Here is a 23,896-nt window from a genome sequence, read left to right as displayed (position 1 = left end):
CTTCTCACAGTGAGGGAACTGCCAGAAGACCTTTGGAGCTAGACCTCAGTGTCCGGATAGAACGATGGGGGTGGAGATACTCCTTCAGGTATACTGGGCCGAGGCCATTTAGGGCTTTAAAGGTCAGCACCAACACTTTGATTTGTGCCCGGAAACATACTGGGAGCCAATGTAGGTCTATCAAGATCGGTGTTATGTGGTCTCAGCGGCCACTCCCAGGCACTATGTATATGATGCATATTTTGCTCTAGGAGGCTTAGTTTGGTCAAAATTGACTATAGACTTCCAGAGTTAACTTCTGGTAAATGAGCCACCATAGCCACTGGAGGGGCTGTGACAGGGGCTGTTCCTGTGACAGGAAGGTTTCAATTAGCGGTTTCATGACATTTTTTAAAACAATAGCAGATGGGCACTCATTTCCATTAAAAAATAAAAGAAAAAAATGTGATGAAATCAGTAAGTATTAAAGCTTTCCCATTAGCTGCAGGAAGAGAAACTGAGGTTGAAAACATGGTTCACTCTATATCCAGTCTGCTCCCACCACTGGTTTGGGAAGTAGTGTACATGTTAACTACATTCCACATCTGTCCTGTAATTTCTTATGAAATATTGCCATTTCTCCCAGCTTCTATCCAAATTGAGAAAACAAATGACCTGGCTGCATTTTAAACAGTTAATGTCTGCACAGCCTGACACTGTGACAATTAGAAAAGGCTGTTTAAGGGACAATTAAGAGGCTATTCATTGAAAGCTTCTATTAAGAAGCCATTTCCTCAGCATGCATGTACTTGATCAGCCCTCTGCTGCCGACAATATCTGTCTGTATGGGACACTGTGGTCAGAACAGGGCGAGATGATGTCTAGGAAGTTTGTTGGATGAATGGCCCTGCAAGAGTAGATTACCTGCAGCGTTAACACAGCAATGGTTTTTAGTCTGGCACTCTGGTATCTGTGCATTAGGCATCCACTCTGATCAAATACATGCATGCTGATCGTCCCTAAAATTTCAATCAACCCCCGTAGATACAAGGGCAGATATTATCGGTAGTCCCACTTTTCAGGGTGACATGCCTCTGCAATATTGAAAGAAGTTGTGCAGTGTTCAGCAATTAGACAATGATGTCCCATGCCAAGAAGAATGAGAAGCACCAGGAAGTTCTGCACCTTCTTTGTCCGTCTGGCAGTGGCAGCATTACAGCTGATCGAAAAGCCTGAAGGGGCAAATGATTCGTTTCTGATTTTTTCTCTCCAGATAAGAGATTAATTGTTGGTTGTTTTCTCCGTTGACATTATACCACATATCTTGTTTACCACGTACCAGTATGCAATCAGAAATTCAATTTGAACCATAACAAGATAGTTAAAACAGAAATAAGAATTCTTCTCTCGGCTATGGTTGGCAGAATGCGCTTTTATGTCCCTTTCACATACGATCAGGAGGTTTAGTTGGGTCTTCGCTGTGAACAACAACTAAATAAAATGCATAACTTACTGCTGTCCAGGCTCCTCTTTTGCATCGAGAACATAGCCATCTATCATTGATTTCATGGGAAGGAACACCATAGCAACCTATAATAAGAGAGAGCTAAGATGATAAACAGATTCTGTACTTCATTATCTTTCTAGCTAAACAGACAAGCTAGCTATTAAAAAAAGATACTACATTTGCATAGTGTGTGATTAAAAAAAGTAATGAACGAGCATTTCTCCAACAGTAAGCTTAGCAGTTATACTGGCTGCTGGAAAGTCACCTATGCTACCAACAGTTCTCATTCCTAAAACCAGCATTGTTATCTTTAACAATATTTTCACTATGCTAGACTGTCAGCTTTGAAATCCCAATTACTTTTCCAGGTGGTAAAATACAATCTGAACACTGCAGCAATAACTCTCCATAACAGAGAGCTGGTGCAGCATGGTGATTAACACTGCCATCTATATACCCTTATTTGTGAAAGTATCTTAGGAGTTTGATTGTGTAGGCGCACTGTATCAAAAAACCAGGAAAGGGGTTGCTATCATTTTGGGGTCAGTGGGCATATTTGAAATTTTGAGAAAATACTGTGGGTACCACTCATCAGAGGCTCCCTTGTGCCCTTGGTAAGGAGTCGTATCAGTGCCCCACATCCCTTGCACCCTTCTAATCGGCGCCCGCTTCCCTTGCTGCCGACCAACTAGGGAGGGTCCTCCCCCTGCAGGGCAGGTGGGATTTTTGCACCGCCCTGGGTCTGCACCCTTGGTGGGGGTCAACCTAACCAACGCTTGCCAGTCATAAAATAGCAGTCATGGGAAAACACAACATGGCTGCTGTGGGCGAGTGGCATAATGCCTGTCCCATCTAAAAAAGAGAGAGAGATGATCACAAATTGGTGCGGCCACATCCCCATCAGCCACTACATCTGCCATGCTTGCTCACAGAGATCTGAGTTCAAAACAGATGGGAGGGTGGGCACCCAATAAAATGTGGGCATGTTGAAGGAGAGGCTGAGTCAATGCAAACAGAACTATCTCTTATGCATTGGATTTTTAAGGCAATATCTCTTGAGACCTTTTGCAGGTGCTATCGGTCACAGTGGCGCCCATGGGTACCACATTGGTGGCTCCTATGCACAATTGAGGAGATCCTCCTCGGTTTCTTTGAGTAGACTTGGAGCGTGTTGCACAGCCTACCATGAACTGGCTGCTCACCCCAATGCTGCTTGCATAGGGAGCATGACTGCCTCCATGCCTCTCCAGCTGCATGAGGCTGTCTGTCATTCCAGGAGGAGAAGCCCCAGCCCCAGATGACCAACAGCCTCGTGTGCGTGAGGTTGCCTGTCAGCCAGACACAGGGAGTGAGGCAGGCAGTCACAACCTGTGAGAGCAGAACTCAGGTAGGTAGCCAGCTCGAGGTGGGTTGTGCAACTCGCCCCAATTGTACTCAGAAACTGAGCAAGGCTATAGTGGTACCTCGGGTTAAGAACTTAATTCGTTCTGGAGGTCCGTTCTTAACCTGAAACTGTTCTTAACCTGAAGCACCACTTTAGCTAATGGGGCCTCCTGCTGCTGCCACGTCGCTGCCGCACGATTTCTGTTCTCATCCTGAAGCAAAGTTCTTAACCCGAGATACTATTTCTGGGTTTGCGGAGTCTGTAACCTGAAGCGTCTGTAACCTGAAGCTTCTGTAACCCAAGGTACCACTGTATTTGCTTGTGAGCAGAGCCATTTTTCCTATTGGGCTTACTGGCGCATTGCGCCAGGGCGCTGGTCTCTCAGGCGCCCCAGTGAGTGGGGGAGCTGAGCGGCTTTGCCTGCGGCCTCCCCTTTCCCTGCACATCCACCAGCTGTGCCCCGTCAACCATATGGCTGGCAGGCTGCAGCTTCCTTCCCAAGCCTCTGTGGAGGGAGAGTGATCCCTGCAGAGGATATGCTTAAGATGGCCCTGCTTGTGAGAGCACTCATTCAATATTTGAAGTCAAGAAATTATACTTACTTGCATGGACCTGTACACAACACTTCGCACATGAAATCAGCAGACTTGTTCCATCTTCTTCAAGAAAGCCATTGGACGGATAGTTTTCAGTGTTCTCCTCACTATAAATAAAACATATCTCTGGAATAAGTGGTTTTGTCTTTTCTCTGGCCACAAAAGCTTCTCTTTGTTTTGTTGCTGAGCAACTATAGTGTTCTTCATTAGGGTTGTCAGCCTGAAAAACATATTTGAAAAAGAAGAAATTTGCTCTTTTTCTTTTACTTGGTAAGTTTCTTTAAATAATAATAAAACCAAGTTGCATTGCTTCTAAAATATCCGTACCGTGTTTCAGATATTTCAGTATTTTGACAGTTGTAAAATTAAGTGTCAAGCTTAAGCAACATAAATTTATTGTTCATTTAAATCTTTCATTGCATTCATTTCTTATTACTAAATTTTAGAGTTTTACAGGCCTTACACAAACATACTGGCCTGGTCCGCATGTCACATTAAACCATAGTCTAAGGGCTTAATATGATGAGGAAACCATTCCACTCACAGCAGCTCCAGAAACTGGGAAACTCATCTTTGGAGCTGCAACTACTGCTGCCACTTAAGGAGGAATTGCTCCTCGTTGTACTCTGCAACAGCAAACTGTATCTGCTCTTGTCAGACCTTAGTTAGGAGAAGGTATTGGACCTTTGCCTCATCACACTGCACAACAAGCTCTTGATACATGGTTTTTCCCCTCTCCTGCTGATCATGGATTAAGGTAAGAAGCACTTCACATCAGGTTACTGGACGGTGTGTTCCACCTTGTCTGCTATCTAGGGATGGGAGACTACACCTCCAGTATTGCTGAGATGTTGTGGTAGGAATGGAGGAAAGGGGGGGAAAGACAGTTTGAGCATTCTGCAACATCTACCAGCTGGGCAGGGACTTCAGTTCCATAAAGGGAGTTTTCTGTTGGGCACCTATGAGGAATTGAGCATGGCAAGAGTGTAATTGTGCAAGATTTGGGGAAAGATTTTAGAGGGGCAAAAATGTCACCACTACCAGCCTGATCTAGTACAGCATTTTTCTCATTTTTTTTTTGCATGAATTCCAGTGGGGAGGGGATAGCCATTTATATGTGCTTATCTATCACTAGTATATGGCATGCCAAAAGTGCAGTGAAATGCAGTAGCAAACACTCTATAGCCAAGCCATAGGAAAATGGCAATTTAAGCGGTAGAAGTAAAGAAAATGCAAAATTAATCATTCCAGCCCTCCAAAGTGAGCAGGAAAACTCCTGGATATAAAATGAGGTAGCAAAATGAAGAGACATTGCCCCATGAAAACTGTACTTAAATCAATGCAATTATTCAATGAGAGGACCTTTATTAAATAAATTGTACTCTTTAAAAATAAATATAGTGCAATTTAACCACTTCTCTGCAAGCTTGCATAGGAAGGGACTATGATACGGGAACCAGCTTGGCATGAACTCCACAGGGTGAGTCCAGAGGAGCCGAATCATACCCTCAAATATGTATAATGAATTTGTACATCTCAAATATCTGAGTTAATGGAAATCTCCATTCCCTTGCTATCTTTGTTGTGCTTATCCAGTGTGTGCTTATCCAATGCTAAAGCTACCAAGCCTACCACTGAGAGCAGAAATTGACAGTTTCCATTTCCTTGCTTTTTGGCAGGTGGACTCTACCCCTTGGAATCACGGTATCTATTTTGACAAGCTAAGTGATGGACCGTTTACCATTCAATCCTTTACTTGCTTTAAAAAAAAAAAGCATAGAGGATAAAGAGAAAATTGGCAGTTTTGTCACAAAGCAGCACTCTACAAACATTTGGGTTTCTTTTGTTTATAAATACCTCTCAAACTGTGAAAAGCTTCCTTACCTTGTAGTAAGGCATGAGGAGTGTGCATATGGCGCAGCCGGGTTCCAAATTGGCAACAGCTGCATTGTATTCCTTTTCAGCAGTGAAATTTGGTGCTCTGTTCTGCCAAAGGTAGACAAGAGGCTTGGCCCAGGACTCCGTTTCTTGTATGTCTTCTTCAGTTAAGAGAGACTCGGGCAGTTCTTAAATGAAAATGACATTTGAAAAGACTGAGTTCTGAGAGTGACGATGGCAAACAACAATTTAAGCAGCATATAAAGGGAAGTGTTTGGCAAGTCCACATATGAAAACAAGCCCACGAGAACAGACACATTCAGACTGAAGAGGAAGCCTGCACTGCAAAAGTACCAAAGGAGAATCCGCCCTCCCCACGTTTGTTACAGACGCCCGTTCCTGCTGAAAACAATACAAAACACCATGTCAACATGGTTGCCAACAATGGACAAAACTGTATACTGATTGGGGAATAACAGCTCTCACGATCATTTGTTGCTGTGGGATATATTTTAAAAGGGGAAAGGGTACTTATGATTTACTTATTTCTGATTAACAAATCCATTATACAGAAGAATTTGATGTTGGTAAAACGCTGAAGCATCAGATCCCTTCAGACCGTGACGACATGCATCTAAGTTGACAAAATACTTTTATAGATCGTTAATGATGAGTTATCTTTAATTCCTGCAGAAAAGCAGTAAGCCAATTATAAAATGGCATGTTTCTTTAGTTTAAGGAAACGTTGCATAGACAAGTTTTCAAAAAGGTTTCTCTCTCATTTGCTTACTGAACAGTTTCTCCATAATGATGCAGTACTTCCCTGCAGCTACCCTTCTTTATTCCTCCATGTCTTTGTGAAAACAGGGAAAGTCTCACAGGATACAGAGTCTGAAGACATCTGCAGAATGGGGGCAGGGGGTGGAACACTGTGCTGAATGGCTTTGAAGCCCCAGCCACTACAAAGAATTTTTGTAATCTTTGTGTTGGCTTTCCGTACTGTACATATCACTTAACAATTTTTCCAAACTTCTAAGCACTAAGAGGCCCACATTTCATGCATGTGCCCATGCAAGGATTTGGAAATTGTAGACCAAATAAGCTTGACTCCTGCATTTCCCTTCTGAGCTTCGTGTTCAGTAGAGTATAAAATAAGCAATCCCGAAGACAAGACAACATGCTATCTTTATCTTTGAGCTCTGCATGGGGTTTAGATAATTAAATTTTTCTTACCAGCACAAATTATTTTATATTTAAACTGAACTTCATCAATGCTTTCACAGCCATTTAATGTGATGCTTTATTTTAAGATACAGATTGAGAAACAGGCAAAAAGAAGCCAAAACAAACACATTTCAGTAGGAAAATGTTGACACAATATTGTGTCCAATTATGGAGCCATGGTAATGCTAAATCTCTATGTAAACCATATAAGTGTGTGCATAATTACTTAGCAATGCAAGCAGCCACTATTCGCGCATATGCAAGAATATGCTCTGTTATCCTTCTCTCTCCCTGAGATGTGGCCATTGGTTGTTGTTGTTTTCCTTACAGTATTTATCAACTTGATCTGCTTTAGAAAGTTCATTGCATAGGAAAGTTTAATGAAATACTCTTTTTCTCAGAAAGCCTGTGATGAGTAACAAGTATATATATATATATATGACTGGTTCAGGAGAAAAAGAAAAACCATTCACCCACACCCTGTCGAAGCAGATACTGTTGATTAGTAACTTTGGGAGAAGTGAGCTTGTATACCTAGAGTGGACCTCTATGTGATTACTCAGAAGTAAGTCCCATTAAGCTTTAAAATGCTTAGCCCGAAGTAAGGAGGATAGGATTATAGTTCAAGGCTGTAATCCTAGCCCCATTTATCTGGGAGTAAGCCCCCACTTAATTCAACAGGAAGTACATCTGAGTAGATATGGTTAGGATCAGGGGTCAACAACCTTTTTCAGCCATGGGCCGGTCCACTGTCCCTCAGACCATGTGGTAGGCCGGACTATATTTTTGGGGGGAAATGAACAGATTCCTATGCCCCACAAATAACCCAGAGATGCATTTTAAATAAAAGCACACATTCTACTCATGTGAAAACACACTGATTCCAGGACCACTCGCAGGCCGGATTGAGAAGGCGATTGGGCCACATCTAGCCCACGGGTCTTAGGTTGCCTACCCCTAGTTAGGATTGTACTGTTAGTCTTCTAAGGTAGAGAGAAATTCATTGCTTTCTATACTACAAGGCAGCCCAAGAATGATATTTAATTGGGATGTCTATTTTTAAAGTTCTACACAGGGTGAGAATCTAAAACTGAATCATAAAGTTGAAAAGCTGGAAGGGTCCACAACGGTCAGCTAGTCCAAAAAGGCTTAAGAGGCAAATGAGGATGCTCCTCTGTGATACAACCCCTGCTAACATCAAAATTGTAAAACTGCCATTGCCAAACCACAGGCATGTCAAATGTGCACACCTGGGCTTCACCAGAAATTGAGTATAGCTACCACCCTCAAGTTGGGTTGAGGCTGGCTTGGTCTAAATTGCATGAAACTCTAGGATTTCCATGGGTTAAGGAAGGGTTAACTGGGTTGGGTAACGATCACGCGCTATGACAAAGGCAGGATTTTACAGACTTGTAACATGTATCCTAATACAGTTCCGTTCAACTAAACTACAGTACTGCATTTCACAAGAAATTGCAAAATAGTTCTAGATTGTCTCTAAGGTCACGTGCACAGGGCTTCAAAATCCAGTGGTGGATTTTTGCACTAGAGCCAGAGTGAACAGTAATGTGGGACATAGGTGTTCAACGGAGTGAACTTTGATATATCCAATGACTTTCAAGCTAGGAAAATTTCACCCAAATGTAGCAGAAGTGCATCAAGAATGTATAGACTTTAATGAAATCTTCTAAAAAAAACTAACACAATTTTGTAGGATGTCAGCATTTGAATTCTTAGTTTGTTTCTTCTTGTATACAGAATGTGCTTAAAATTACCCAAAGCTATGTAGAACTCTTCACCTGTTTTCTGGTGCCAGATCAAAATGATGAAAAACCTACTAATTTCAGTTTTGCAAATTATCTCATCAATATAAATGAATTCTATTTTAAGCCTTGTCTGTCTGTATGCCTGTGCCTCATTTTCCTGAAAAGAATGCACAAGCATGCAAAGCAAAATATGACTCAAAATGCAAATTAAGATCGTCTAATCAAACAACAGTGCCTACGCACAACTTTTTATCTCCAGCGTGGTCGCAAGGTTCCATCCTTAATTTTTTTTAAAAAAATAAAAATTGACAAACAGGGATCAGCCACAAAAGAAACCTAAAAGGGACAAGAATACCCACAAAGGATTTCTATAAACAAAACATCCAATTGTAGATAAGAATAGCACTGAAATAAGTATGAGCCCTATATAGAGGTTATACCAGTACTTAGCAAGGCCTCTGATCTTGCACACTGACTAGTCCCACTCCCAAGCATTCACTGCAGAGCCAGAGTGTGTGGCTAGTCGGAGAGTTTGATGCCAAGGGTGTGGCAAAGGGTTACGCTTTTATCAGGCTACAGCAGGGGTTCTAATAACTAAGGTATGTTGCATTCTCTATAAAAGAATGCATAATTATTTCTCCTATCGCTATGAAATTTGGTATAATTTTGAGTGAGGGGTACACAGCCCAAGCCATTTTGCCACCTGAGGCAGGAACCCTTGCTGCCACCACCCTCAGCTGCCACTTACTGCATGCAGCGCAGAGAAGACACCCAAAGTTTTGCAAGGCATCACCAAAATCTTCCACACTCTTGCTGAGCCTGTGGCAGGCTAAGGCTTAGGGAGGCCTGTATTAAGGCCCCTCTCCACTTTGTTTGGCCTGTGGGCAAGTCCTACCCGGTCTGGTGTCCTACGTGCCACTTGGCCTAGCCTGCTGATGGTTTGGTGGCTGGTGCGCTCCATCCAGGCAGCTCCCGACAATGGGAGTTTGAGAAGCGCAGCCGCCGTCGCCACTGGAGCTGATGAGAGTGTGCTTCTTCTAGAAGGAGCACTTCCTCACTAAGCTTGGCAACAGTCTCCTTTCCCTGCCCAACCCCTCCCTGAGAACTCTTCACTCTCAGGGGCAGCACATCTAACTTCGCTGCTGCTTTGTGAAAAGAGGAAAATTAAAAAGTGACTTTTTTGAAACTCCTCTGCCTCCCCCACAGCCCCGATCCCCGGCATGGCGGCGGCGATCAAGCAGGAAAACGGGCTGGCGAACATGCTCTACAGTGTCAGAGCGCCCGGGAAGGCTGTGCGACGCCTTTCACCAGGAAGCAGGAGGAGGACAACGACCGGGAGCAGGGCCGTCTTTAGCAGATGCAGAGGGAGGGAAGCTGCGTGCCTCTGTGGGGATTGCTCTCCTCCTGGGGAGGCTTGGGAAGGAAACGGCACACCCGCCAGCCATATTGTTGACGGGGCGCAGCTGGCGGGCGCGCAGGGAAAGGGGAGGCTACGGCAAAGCCGCACAGCTCCCCCACTCATTAGGGCGCCCCTGAAAGGCCGGCGCCCTGGCACAACGAACCACTAACACCAGTAGGAAAGGCGGCTCTGACAAGGCATTTATTACCTAAAGTCGAACTAGTGCAACATGTTCTACGTGCAGGGAGAAAATAAATCTATCTAGTACTGTAGTTCAAAAAGTTTACGAATAATTGCATTACTATGAAGGGATGCATTCTAAAAATTCCTATCGCTCCAGTACCTCTCACCTGGCAATATTCTAACAAGAATGACTCACAATGAGCTGGGTAATCATAATTTTCAAACATTTTATTTTAGCTATAACCAAGGTTAACAGCCATCCCTAGTCACAAAACTGTATAATCTCTAATTAAAAATGCAGCAATTTCACTTAACCCTTCCATATTTAAATCTTTTAATTACTTTACCAGATGGATTCTAATGTTAATGTAGCCTTTTTTGTGTAAATTACTGGAACATTCTGAAATCCACTCAATCTTGTCCCCTCAAGACATGCAAATATTACATAGATATAGATCATGGCTCAAAGCTGTCTCTAATTTAAGGCGAGATGCTTAACAGCTAATTGAAGTACTGTAGCTGGTGAATTTGTGGGCCAACCTCCCCCCTCCTGCAAAAAAAAAAGAAAGAACCACAAACCCAACTATAGATCTATTCAATTATTCACATAGCTGAAAAGAGGGGGAAATAAGGAACTTCCTTGACTGGGAAATATAAGTTTTGTGCAATAAGTGACCAAACCTTCAGCAGGTTGGTTTTGTGTTGGTTTTTAAATAGCTAACACTATAAATGTAACATAGTTTGGCTCAGAAACTCAACTGGGTGCTGTTTGGAATTTACTACTCCAAAATGCAGCTGTGACAGGGAGCCATTACACATTATCCTATGGGATTTGGGGCTCTTAACCATTACAGTAGGCTAGTGCAATTATATGTCAACTTCCAGTATTAACATGGGGTAGTTTGCATGGTTAGCTGAGCAGAGCGAAGCAGAGGCAAATTACTGCTTCAGATAAAGGAGCTTCAATACACCAAAGCTTTAAAAAAGAGGATATGTAGAACTTTTGTTTAAAAGGGGATGGCTGAAAAAGCCAATTACCAATACTGCAATAAAATACAAGAGTAAATTTAGATATACTCTGCAGGAGAGATAATTTAAAAGCTTGTTGCCATTTTACTGAGATATATTCTCTGTGGAGAAACTCAGATATGTTTCAACAGCTCTCCAGCAAGAAATGGTCTCTTCCTAAACTCGGAACTGCTCAAATACATTTTTGAATATACACTTAATCAAATACATTGGAGGGTTTTATGTGTATCTGCTTCCAAGAAACACTGTAAGAGGATTTAAAGGGTGGTATTCAACTAAGTTTTATTCAAAGCACTGATTTATATGAATATGACTATGTTCAATAGGTCTAAAATTTTGAATACCATGCATTGTGAGTCTGGCCAGAGGTTTGCTCAACTATGTCTTCTAAAAAGAATGGGGTAAGAAGCCTTTGGAGTTGAAACATGCAAGATTTCAGCTGACTAGGCTGGAAGCATGGCAAAGCAAGGTATAATACAGGCTGCCAAAAAGCCAAAGTTTTCTGTGGACTGGAAAAAAGGGCTAAGCCAGGCATAGGCAAGCTTGGCCCTCCAGATGTTTTGGGACTACAACTCCCAGGATCCCTAGCTAACAGGACCAGTGGTTAGGGGTGGTGGGAATTGTAGTCCCAAAACATCTGGAGGGCTGAGTTTGTCCATGCCTGGGCTAAACTATTTTAGATTTGGTTTTGACTATAGTGCAGTTCTATGCACATCTACTCGGAAGTCAGTCCCATTAAGTTCAAAGGTGCTGATTCCCAGGCAAGTGAGTACAGGATTGCAGCCTACAACTGGTATAGAATGCAAAAATGGAAGATGAGATAAGGTGATAATGAAGTTACAGATTCTGAGATGCCATGAAGTGGAAAGAAGAAAACAGCAAAACTAAGGCACTTGATTTTTAGAGAAGCATTTTCTTTTTGATATAAGGCAACCCTACAAGAATAGAAAACAAAGCATCATGCTACTGATATGCGGACTAGAGTCAGATAAAGGAACCCATGACCCTATGAGGATCTTCCACAACTTTTCTACTTAGCATTCACAGAATCCTATAATATGAAAAAGACTTACTAAAACTTTTGGGCGGGGATTAGTATCAGCACAATCAGAGCTTGGAATGAACTAGTTCAGCTGAACAAAAATATTTGAACTACACCCGAAAGTAGTTTCCATAAATGCTGATTTAACTAACAAGAATTAAGTTCTTTTGGGGTATAAATCTGATTGATTTTTAGTTTACCTTCAGGTTTTATTCCCTCCTCCACTCCCCAGCAGTAGGACCAGAGTCCTCCTTTTTGTTAAACTATCTCAATCAGACATCTATAGAAATAGAAAGCAAAATGTGGAAGCAACATTCTAAGGCTTATTAGGCAGATACAGGGGCACTGCTGTTGCTATGGATGTTTGTCACTTAAATCACTGTTGCTAAAAACCAGGAGGAAGTAATGTAAGTTATTTCTTGCATCTTCCCTGGTGAAGAGATCTGCTCTATTCCAACAGGAGCAACTTGCAGCAAGAAGAACAGGTACAAGAACAAAGTGAATAATAATAATAATAATAATAATAATAATAATAATAATAATAATTTATTTGTACCCTGCCCATCTGGCTGGGTTTCCCCAGCCACTCTGGGCAGCTTCCACAGAGACCAAAAATACACTAAAATGTCACACATTAAAAACTTCCCTGAACAGGGCTGCCTGTATTGTGCCTTTAACAGCTTTATGGTTGGCACAAATTAAATAGGGTAAGTCTTTTCAAGTAGGGAAGTAGAAGTATGGGGGAAAGCTTCACCAACTGACATTCTATTCTGTGTGTCAAGATATCTCATTTTTTTAGAGTGGGCCTTGATTTACTTTTAGACCCGATACTTCAGCACAGCAGCTTGTAAGATTCTGAATGCTGTAAAAAAAATGCTGAGGATTAACTTTTTAGTTCAAACAGGAACTGAACACCAACCAAACTATGGCTTCGCACGAATAAATAAGAAAGGAGATCTGCTGCTGGGCTGGGCTGAGCTAAGCCTTGGTTTGGCTTAGTATATTATCTGAACAGGAACTCATGGTTTAGCTCTTTTGGAACAAACCACAAACAATAACCAGGACTTATGGAAGAAACTATTATTGGCAGAGACCATCAACAGAACTAGTCTAGAAAGGAAAAAGAGTAAATGGTTTTTCTTTTAGAAGAAAAAAAAAGGCAAGGGGAGCTTTTATTGGTAAAGCTATCATTTGTTGTGCTATGTAACAGAAATGCATGACCACACTGACCTAATGATCTAGAAAGCTGCTACAGTATATAGATTTTACAAACATGTTTAAATTTCCATCCTGAAAATACATTCAGGAAGCACTACCATACTTTGATAATGTTTTCCAATTGAATTGATATAACACATATGATTGTGTTATACAATGGAGTGGCAAAATTTGGGGTAACCAAATAAATCTGCAGTAAACATGTTTTTGACAATATGAAAACACCATGCTTATTTTCATCCGTTTAAGCTTTAATGTAATTGTCATAGATTGTAGTTTTTGCATTTCGTTTCAATCTGACCTCACTGCTTATGGGATCAGACTTCTCCATACGTACGTTTATATAGACCTGTCAGCATTTCTACTGCACAAAACATTGAGGCTTTTCTCAACAACTCTGGGGAGGGGGGAGCAATACTTCTCTCTTGTTTTACGTTACTGAACTTGCAACACAGAATTCAAAGATTAAAGAATGCTAGTAACCCTTCTGACATTGTTCAGAAGAAAAACAGTGGGATAGATGCAAAACCTCATGTGCCAGTGTGGAACAACCAAAGTGAAACAAAACACAAGTATGTTATTCCACTCGTAAATGAGCTTACATAATCTCTGGCACAATAAGAACCATGAAACACAAGTACAGAATCTATCTACTATAGAGAACACTTGCACAACCTCTTTTGCAAATCTTTGTGAAAGAGCACTGGCAGCTACCTTCCTACTTCTCCTGTTTCCTTGCATCCAACACAGTGTCTCTTTCATGAGCCTGGGCGATAAACAAAATCTACCAGAGAATCAGATTATTTTCAAGATCCAGCTAGATATTTATAAAAGAGAACAAAACAGCAAATTTGTTCTCTGTTGGTTCCGAAGATCTAGAAGTGTCCTGTTTAGCTCTGCTTGCCTTCATACAATAAAGTGTAATGTTCTGTGCCAAAGCTAATTGCTGAGAAATCCAACAAAGACTATCTGCTTGCCGAATGAGCTTTTATCATCCATGTAGTATTTAAGCGACTTCATACTGTTCTGAGCTTCTTACAAGTCCCTTCTAATGCATTTAGAAGGATTTAAGAGAAAGGAAGGGTGGGAAAGTACAAAAAAACGACATCATGTATTCAGGAAGCATGCTGAAAGCTTTTAATGCAGCTCATTCTGCAGCAGTTGAGTTTCTGGCACACGGTCAAATATCCTTTCGTCTTCAGTACTGTGCAACAGTAAGTGTATGCAGATGCATTTATATTGGCTGAAAGATATATTATTAGAGGGGATTTTTAAAAGCATGCTCACCTTCATCGCTTACTGCCTGCTGTTTAACCAGCGTCATAGGAGATCTGGCGGGGGGTTTACTTAGCGGATGACGCCAACTTTTAGATGTTTTTGTTCTCTCTCCTTCAGTTACCTGAAAGAGACAACATACATGTTTTTTTTCATTTAAGGCAGATCAAAAATATCCTAAAGGGATGGAAGAAAGAAAACATATATTAACTAAAGGTCACATTCACATTATACATTTAAAGCACATTTAAAGGACATGGGTTTTTGGGGGGAACCCATGTCCCAGGATTCTTTGGGGGAACCCATGTCCTTTAAATGTGCTTTTGCTGGTATTATAGCATTTTGGGTAGATTTTAGATGGTGTTTTAAAGGGGCAGTAGTTAAGATAACAGGCAAAAAAATACATATCTATAAATGCTTGCAGGTCAATGCAACTAGGTAGTTGGAAAAAAGTAGAAATGGTAGCAGCATTGTTGCTTTTAAACTAAAAGTCCCCTTTTGCCTATTAGTGTTGATAGTGCATGTCCACATTTTGTTTTCTCAATAGAAAAATCAGGATTTCAGATTTAATGGGTTTTTTTCCTTTGAGATATAAGTTTTTCCCATCACAAAAGGAGTGGAAAATAAAAGAATGTCCCTTTGATAAAAATAATTCAAATCCCATGGGATAGCTTCGCAGCCTCTCCTCTGAGGGTATACCTTCCCCCAAAGCTTGGAAATTAGACATTTTCAAGAAGCCGGGACTTCAGCTTCATTGGGAACAAAAATGCCTGTACCTACAAAACTCCATTTATCGTAGTGTTTCCTAAACTCTGGCTTTAAGTTTCTAGAGACGCTTCCACAAATCTGCGTGAAGATGCCGGCCTCTGCAACTGCTCTCGCATAATGGGTTGGAGTAGCAGCCTGAGATCAAGGCAATTCCACTCTACTACGTCCAGGAAGTAGCAGCCTACTCTGTCAAGATTAAAAGTTAGAGAAGCAATGGGTTGTATCCAATTTTAGTCAGAGTAGACCCTATAAAATTAATGAGTCTGTTGATTTTAATGGCTCTCCTCTGAGTAGAGCCTGGCTGAATACAACTTGGGGGCTTTTCTCTGAAGTTGTATCTTCAAGATGACAGTCTCATTATTGAGGGTCAAAGCTACAGTTCTTTGGTTAAATAAGTGCTGAGACTTTAGTGGTTGTCGCAAATGTCTTCACCAGCATTCAGTTTACTAAGATCTTGCAAGCCTATCCAAACTCTGTTCGCTATATAAAGAAGCTATCTTCAAGGTGGTGCCATCCAGTTGTTCATTTCCCATCAGCCCCAGATAGCACGGCCACTGATGAGGGATGTTGGTAGGTACAGTCCAAAACATCTGGAAAGAACCAGGTTGGGAAAGGATGCTACAGAAGCTGGTTGAACACCAACGAATATTAGGTAGCAATTCAAGTATTCTATTCCAGCTACAAGGTTACTCATAAAACTTGGAAATTCAAGAGGCTGGCAGTGCTTGGTGGGAAATGGAAGGCTCAATTAGTACCCTGCAGCTGTCATACAGAGCCCTCGGCAGCCTGGTCTGGCCACTCAAGGAAACAGGACACTGACCTGGAAGGATCATTAGCCTAATGCAGTACAGCTGCTCTTATGATTAAAGAACGTGGCAGATTCATTAAACAAAGCAAGGTAGCTGTGCAGAAAGGCTAAGAGACAGCTTTTTCAGCAGCAACCCAATAAAATGTTTGTGTGCCACTACAAGATGGACACAGCATGCAAACATATTGGAAAATACTTGAAACCCCACTAAGGAATAGCTAAAAAGTACCCAACCAAATGAATTAAACATGAGCTGTAATGCAGAATCTCACCACTGAGAAGATGTTTATTAGCACTTTATATTAAAACTGAAGGACTGGCTTTGGGACTGCTAAATCTCATTCTGTAAAACAATGATGAGTTTGCTATTTATGTCAGTAAAAGGGCAAGTGCTGTTTTATTCTTAGCTCTAAAGAGTCTTTTCCACTCTCTTAGGAACATCTGGCAATTCAAAAAGGGCTGCTCTCTGCAGGTGCCAGAAGCAGATCTAGCCTCCAAGTTAGTTAATACAGCTCTGCTATTATCTCATTGGAGTCTCATTCACATGGACATTTGCTACCCATCAAAATGGGATGTCTTATAAAATGTGGTAAGATAAGAACAACAACTTTGTTTAGTGCAGTGGGTTGCACCAGTTCAAAATTTCACCTCAACCACTAGGTGGATTTTTGGGCATTCTACTACACGTTCAGCCTAACGCATACCACATAACTGCAGTACAGGGATTATAAAACTGATCCACCTTTCAGGGCTGTGGCAAAGATCATTGAGATAATTTATAATAAATGAACTGTCAAATGTTAAGTATTATTATTATTAGCTAATTTCATTTCTATGACTTGCTGTAGATAATATGGGATCTCACAACAATGTATGGGGAGGTATTATTATCTACACCAGGGTTTTCCAAACTTGGGTCTCTAACTATTGTGGACTACAGTTCCCATCAACTCTGACCACCGGTCGTGCTAGCTAGGGATGATGCGAGTTGTAGTCCAACAACAGCTAAAAACTCAAGTTTGGGAAACCCTGATCTCCACCATAACACTGGGAAGATTTCATTGAATAGTCAATAGTGTTTTTTCTTGTATTAGCATGCAAAATATGAGACTTTCCTCTCAGTCGTATCCAAAACCACAAATAATCCAAGACAGAGGCTTGTTGAAAAGCTGGAATGAGATGAAAGTATAAAGCACATTACACATACAACTGTTAAGCCGGAGGATAAAATATTTATAGATAATAGTGAAATGATCTCAGAACTCTAATACCGTGCCAAACACTTGAGAAATCCAGGACTCATTTCAAGCAATTCTGAATTTATCAAATATGCTCAAAATTGTTTTAACCATAACACCCTTTCTTACCAGTGGTGATATTTCTCCAGGCTCCAAACCATTTTCACTGCTTTCAGTATCGCTGATATCATCCTCTTCTGTAGACAAGCTGCTAGTTTCTTCTTTCTCCAGGCTCTCAGCTTCGGAAGAAGCATACTCAAGAGCCTGGCTTGAAGTAGTTGAAATTTTCAAATTGTCTTCCCGGTTACAGCTAGCAGATGAAAGTAAGCCCAGTGCCGATTCCTCAGAACAAAAATACACAGAGCCAGAGTCTCCTTTCTCTTCCACTTCAGAGTGTGTGTTTTTGATTAGAGGACCATGGCTATGAGGAGAGTTATGACCTAGGGACAAAATTTCAGCATGAAGGCAATACAGTTTGTTTGTTTTAACAACAACAGCATTTTGATCACAATGTAAAAAATAATCTTGGCAGACAATTAAACATGTTAATTGCTCATATTTTTTGCAGTAGCAGGGGAAATGTGGCTCACTTTTCATCAAGATTAATGAATGAGATGGAGATTAGAATAAAAAAATCTGTGCTGGTAAGATCAACGTTGATAACTTCAAAAAATGTCTATACTACACATGGAAATCATGTGTTTGCGCCAGTAGTCATTGGCTACTCAAATCCTCAAACTACCAAGTCAATCAGTTTCAGCCTGGATGTTGTACAGTAGATCATTCTTATTATTTGTTTTGTTAAGAGTGCTATCTCTGCACAGCTATGTTTATCTCGGTACATGTCAACTATTTTTGTACAGAAATGTTAACATTAGCTGGAACTTGTCTCATTAAATGGAAAAAAATTATGCTATTGCCCTTTAGATTAAAAATCAGATAATTATTCTTGGCTAAAAATCCAGGTGCATAGCCATGTTATTCTCCTGCAGCAAAAATAACAGCTATCTTATTTAGGATGCCACTAGACTCTGTTGTGATCATTCTTCGTTTGGTGCAACAATCCAGCCCTAAATCACTGTTATGGAAAGAGCAAGAGTGGAACATTGCTGGAATAGTAGTAATATCCTATTATAAGGGGGGAGGAGCCTGCCGCTTGTAGAAATCACTGTGAGGGCTACATGCTTCAGTACAGGTGTAAAACTTGTATGGGGTAAGGTGGTGTTGAGGGGGCCTTAGCTGTGAAAGAATGACTAGTGTGATATCTGTAGCTATTTCTTTTGATGGCTCTTTAGAGGCTGACTTATTTCTAAAGGTGCTTTATGTTTCAGTACTTCATTATTTGTTTAGTACACTGTTACACACCCTGAGCCTTTAGGAAAACAGAAGATAAAAATCTAAATCCAAAAGCAAATAGATACATGCTTAGGAAAGGAGCTTGCCAACAGTTGTGCCTTCACCATTACACCTGTCCTGGAGTAATGCTGCAGCTATGCTATGGGGAAATATTAGGAGACAGCTAGTCCTGCCCCAATCTGTTTTGCAATTCAAGATGCTCTAAATGTCCATGGCTGTGAAAGAAGCACTGTGCAGACTAAGATGTGTCATTTTGCAACACAGAGCAAAGCAACGTACGGCTTCTCACCTGCAGATTTATGGGATCACAATCTCAACTGCCTAGAATTCTATGGGAAATAAACACCATTCGTCTCACCTGAGACCTTTTTGTTATCCAATAAATTGTGATCCATCTGCATCCTGCTTGCATCTTGTTCTTCCCCAGAAGGCACTCCTGTGTTTATTGCCTTTACTTTTTCTGGTGGCTCTTCTTTGACCTTGAAGCTCTCTGGAGCTGCTCCAACAACGGTGATTTCTGAACCAACCACTATGGTTGATACCTTCTTGTCCTCTGGAGTTTTCAGCTTTTTTGATCGTGATCGGTTGTGCTGGGAGCTGTTATAAGAGATATTGCTGTCAAAACAGAACGTCTGGCTGGGATAAGATAAAACATTTACCAATATAAATATCCCTTTCACCTGCTTTTAGGAATACAAAAAAGACTAAGCAAAACCCCACCCTGACAATTTTTCATATCTGTGTGTAAGGGTAATATTTACAATTTATTAAGCAATAGATTAACAGGTTAATTTAAATCAGTTGTTAATGTTGTTATAGCTCTTTAAAGTTACTTATTAAATGAAATAATCTCAGGTAATGCTGAAGCTAGTTCTAAAACCAGTTACTTGGTGAAGCATTCTGTAGAACATGACAAAGACTAACTTAAGTTAATTACAGCAATCTCCCAGATACATTAAACTTTGACAATGATGCTCAAATCCCAAAATCTATAAGACATTTTGATTGATTATTCTTCTGTAATCTCATTTACAAAAATAAAAAAATAAATCAGCAATTTAAACCAGTTGCAAATGCAGCTTTAGCAATAGCTACCAGAATCTGAATTCTGAAAGTTTCTATTACCATGGGTAGCAATGTTTCTGGAAATAATACAGGGTGATTCATAACGAAGTATACCAATGGAAATGGTATACTTCATTATTATGAATCGCCCTGTATTTAATACCTAAATATCAAAATTTAAACATCATGTGCCCTGCTCAGACCATGACAACAAGGTTCTTCCTTGAAAGTAAGGCACAGTGGAGATACAAGCTCAGCAACAGGCAATGAGCACAGCACCTTTTATGCTCAGCCTATGTGACAGGAAAAGTGAGAGTAGCAGGTCAAGCTCACAGACTCCAATATTTAGACAAGGAGTTTCAAACTGCACAGGAGCAACAGGTTGGCATGCCCACCCACCAAGCTGTTAAGAATGGAGCAGCTTAGGAAAAGAAAGAAACAAAATACGATTAACAAACTAATTGTGGATGAGAGAGTGATAGAAGACCCAGATGAAATTGAAAATAGGTTTGTTGCGTTTTTTGAAAAGCTGTACGAAAAAGGAGAAGAAGGCAGTATAGAAATAGAGAACTATCTAGATCAAGAAGAAAGAAAATTTTTCACAGAAGAGGATTGTACACAACTAAACAAAGAGGTGTCAGTAAAGGGGGTCAGGGATGCTATTAGTAAGATGAAGAATGGAAAGTCCCCTGGACCGGATGGTCTGCCCGCAAAATACTATAAAAAATTGATAGATTTGTTAGCGCCGGCACTAACGGAGGTAATAAATAATATCTTCAGCGAGGGGAGAATCCCCAGTTCTTGGAAGGAGGCGTATATTACGCTTATCCCTAAGAGTGAAAATGAAAAGGCAGATTTAAAAAACTACAGGCCAATTTCACTTTTAAACTGTGATTATAAGATCTTCACAGATATCATGGCAAGTAGGCTTAAAAAGCTCCTAAATAGATATATACATAGAGATCAAGCGGGATTCCTCCCCGGGAGGCAGTTGAGAGATAACGTCCGATATGCTTTAGATATTATTGAGTACTTAGAGGCAAGGCCAGACATACCAGCGGCTCTTATTTTTATAGATGCAGAAAAAGCATTTGATAGTGTCTCTTGGGAATTCTTGCTACAAAACCTTGAAAAGGTGGGCATAGGGGGCCCTTATTTGAAGGGCATAAAGGCGATATATACAGAACAACAAGCTAGGTTGATTATTGATAATAATTTGACTAAACGCTTTTCAATTATGAAAGGCACAAGACAGGGCTGCCCTTTGTCACCCTTGCTGTTCATCATGGTGTTAGAAACAGTAGCAAATAAAATAAGAGCGACCCCGGATATCAGGGGTTTAAGAATTGGAGAGAAAGAATACAAACTTAAGGCCTATGCTGACGATTTGGTCCTATTTCTAGAAAACCCAGTCGAGAGCACGAGCAGAGCGGTGGAACTTCTGGAAGAGTTTGGTAAACTGTCTGGATTTAAGTTAAATAGGAAAAAAACCAAAATATTAACAAAGAATTTGACAGAACAGGAGAAACGACAGTTGGAACAAAAGGTGGATATCAAAGTAGTAAATAAAGTGAAATATTTGGGAATTTGGTTATCCCCAAAGAATATAAATTTGGTAGAGGACAATTACAATAAGATGTGGAAAGAAATTAAGAAAGACATGGATACCTGGCGTAGACTCAACTTATCATGGACCGGGAGAATGGCATCGATTAAGATGTGTATTCTCCCGAGGTTGTTATTCCTATTCCAGAATTTACCAGTTATAAAAGGCCCCGCCTGCTTTAAGATTTGGCAAAGGACTCTGACCAAATATATTTGGCAGGAGAAAAAACCCAGGGTGAAACTTAAATACCTGATGGACTCCAGGGAGAGAGGCGGTTTTGGTGTACCAAATTTAAGGCTGTATTATGAGGCGGCATGCCTTCTTTGGATAAAAGATTGGGCCACTTTGAAAGACACAGATTTATTAGACCTTGAAGGGTTTGATTTAAGATTCGGGTGGCATGCCTACCTTTGGCAGGAGAAGGATAAAGTGCATAGAGACTTCTATAATCATATAGTCAGAGGTTCTCTTTTAGAGGTTTGGAATAAGAAGAAAAAACTGATTGAACAAAGCACCCCCTGGTGGCTTTCACCCGTGGATATTATCAAAATAAAGAAATTAAATATGACAGGAGAAAGGTGGACGTATGAGGACCTTTTAATAAAATCAGAAGAAGGGTGGAAGTTAAGACCGCTTGAAGAGCTGAAAGAAAAAATTAAGGACTGGTTCCACCTGCACCAAATTAATGCATTATGGAGTGAACATAAGAGAATAGGTATGGGTAATAATAAATCTAGATTTCAAGTGGAGATACTAGAGAGTAACAATAAACTACTCTCCAAAATGTACAGGCAACTACTGGAACGCGAAAATAAGGAGGAGGTGGTTAAAGAGGTTATGATTAAATGGAATAAAGACCTAGGATACGAGATAGGATATAACAAATGGCAAACTCTCTGGAAGAAAGGCATGAGATTTACAGCGTGTGCTGCCTTACGTGAGAACCTAGATAAGATGGTGCACCGTTGGTACCTGACTCCGGCAAGAATAGGGAGGATGTATAGAACAGCAGATAATACTTGCTGGAGGTGTAAAAACAGAGTAGGGACCTTTTTCCATATTTGGTGGACCTGTGAGGAGGTGAAGGGTTTCTGGGGACAAATCTACGAAGAACTAAAAAAAATCCTGAAGTATAACTTCCCCAAGAAACCCGAAGCCTTCCTCTTAGGGATGATTGGGGAGGAAATAAAAAAGACGGACCAGACGTTTTTCCAATACGCCACTGCTGCAGCGAGGATACTAATAGCAAAAAAATGGAAATCCTCTGAAGTTCCCACAACGGGAGAGTGGCAGGTGAAACTCTTTCAATACTTGGGATTGGCGAGACTTACACAATATATTAGGCGGGATAACTCCGTTAAAAAGAAAGAGGATTGGACTAAATATGTAAGATATCTTGAGAATAATCTTGGAATTAATAATTTAACAGTAGACGATGTTTAACTCCTATGACATGTAAAGACAAATTGTAAATAACTGCAGAAGAATTGTACGGAATATTTAATCCAAAGCTGAGGTAAATGGAAGTTAATTGTTTTGCAAGGGTATGATTGGAAATCTCTTTTTTTTTTTTCTCACTACGTGTATTTGTATATAATTTCTTTTTTACTGTTTTCTTTTTTCTTATCGTGTGTCTTTCTTATTTTTTGTTAGGTAATCTTTTCTTTTTCTTTGTATGTTGTATTTTGTATGTTTGTAATAAAAATAAAAATTTAAAAAATTAAAAAAAAAAAAGAATGGAGCAACGTAAGCTTTTCTCACACCTTGCGGGACTGCTGAGTGTGCAGGCGATTGCTGTGTCAGTGAGATGCTAGGACTTGTGCACACATGAGATGTCAAGTACCTCTATTCTCAGTACCAGCTGCTTTGTGATCTGGCTGTGCCAACCATCTATCTGGTAGTAGCACATACAAATATATTTTTTAAATTGTGATTTCCTGCTGTGATTTCTGTGTCGGTACCACGGCAGCCCTGGCACAACCTGTCGCCCAGAACACAAACATTATCACCTCACTATTTTCCTCAAGTTGCTGTTCCTATACTTATGGGACCCTATTTGGAAGGCATATTATTCCCAGAATCAGAATTATCATATTTTTTTTCCTTGACATATTACAGCAGAGGTGAAACTGAACAAACATTTTATCTTCATTTGGGGGACGTGCATCTCCTGCTGTGTTTGCACTTGTGCCAAGTCTACTAATTAAATAGCACAGAAATGCATCCACAAGCTTAGCACAGTGAATAAATTCAGCACATGCACTCATCTGATAAAACTTTCAACATAATTACTATAATGTCTCCACTTTTAATTTTAACTTTTAAATTGGCTATCCAGATAAATAAGGGTTGTACTGACAAGGAAATAATTTCTCTGCCAAGTGCAAATGGCAGTTGTATAATAAAGTTGCCAGTTCTCTGCAGCAATACAAGAGCATCATTGTACAATTATATGACACACACATTAAAGCCCACAGATTCTCAACATGTAAATGTAAGACTATATGTGGGTTGATGATTAAACAGTGCACATTTGTTAAAAATATAACATTCTTACGGTGGCTGGTTTTTGGGG

General features: G+C 40.5%; 1 protein-coding gene across 2 annotated transcripts in view; it reads right to left on the bottom strand.

Annotated features, from left to right (window-relative positions):
• The window catches only part of KDM4C (lysine demethylase 4C), a gene marked incomplete at its 5' end in the record, with an annotated part of 186,131 nt that overhangs the window by 75,318 nt on the left and 86,917 nt on the right, over nt 1-23,896 (bottom strand). For both annotated transcript variants that reach the window (XM_081894004.1, XM_081894002.1), the window contains 6 exons: nt 1,493-1,569; nt 3,473-3,686; nt 5,351-5,532; nt 14,493-14,604; nt 17,424-17,734; nt 19,009-19,247. In XM_081894004.1, coding sequence (XP_081750130.1) covers nt 1,493-1,569; nt 3,473-3,686; nt 5,351-5,532; nt 14,493-14,604; nt 17,424-17,734; nt 19,009-19,247 — 1,135 coding nt within the window. The remainder of the gene's footprint in view (nt 1-1,492; nt 1,570-3,472; nt 3,687-5,350; nt 5,533-14,492; nt 14,605-17,423; nt 17,735-19,008; nt 19,248-23,896) is intronic.

The sequence above is a fragment of the Podarcis melisellensis genome (genome assembly GCF_964234715.1).
Source record: "Podarcis melisellensis genome assembly, chromosome: 17".
NCBI lineage: Eukaryota > Metazoa > Chordata > Lepidosauria > Squamata > Lacertidae > Podarcis > Podarcis melisellensis.
This window is presented reverse-complemented; position numbering and strand designations above follow the sequence as displayed.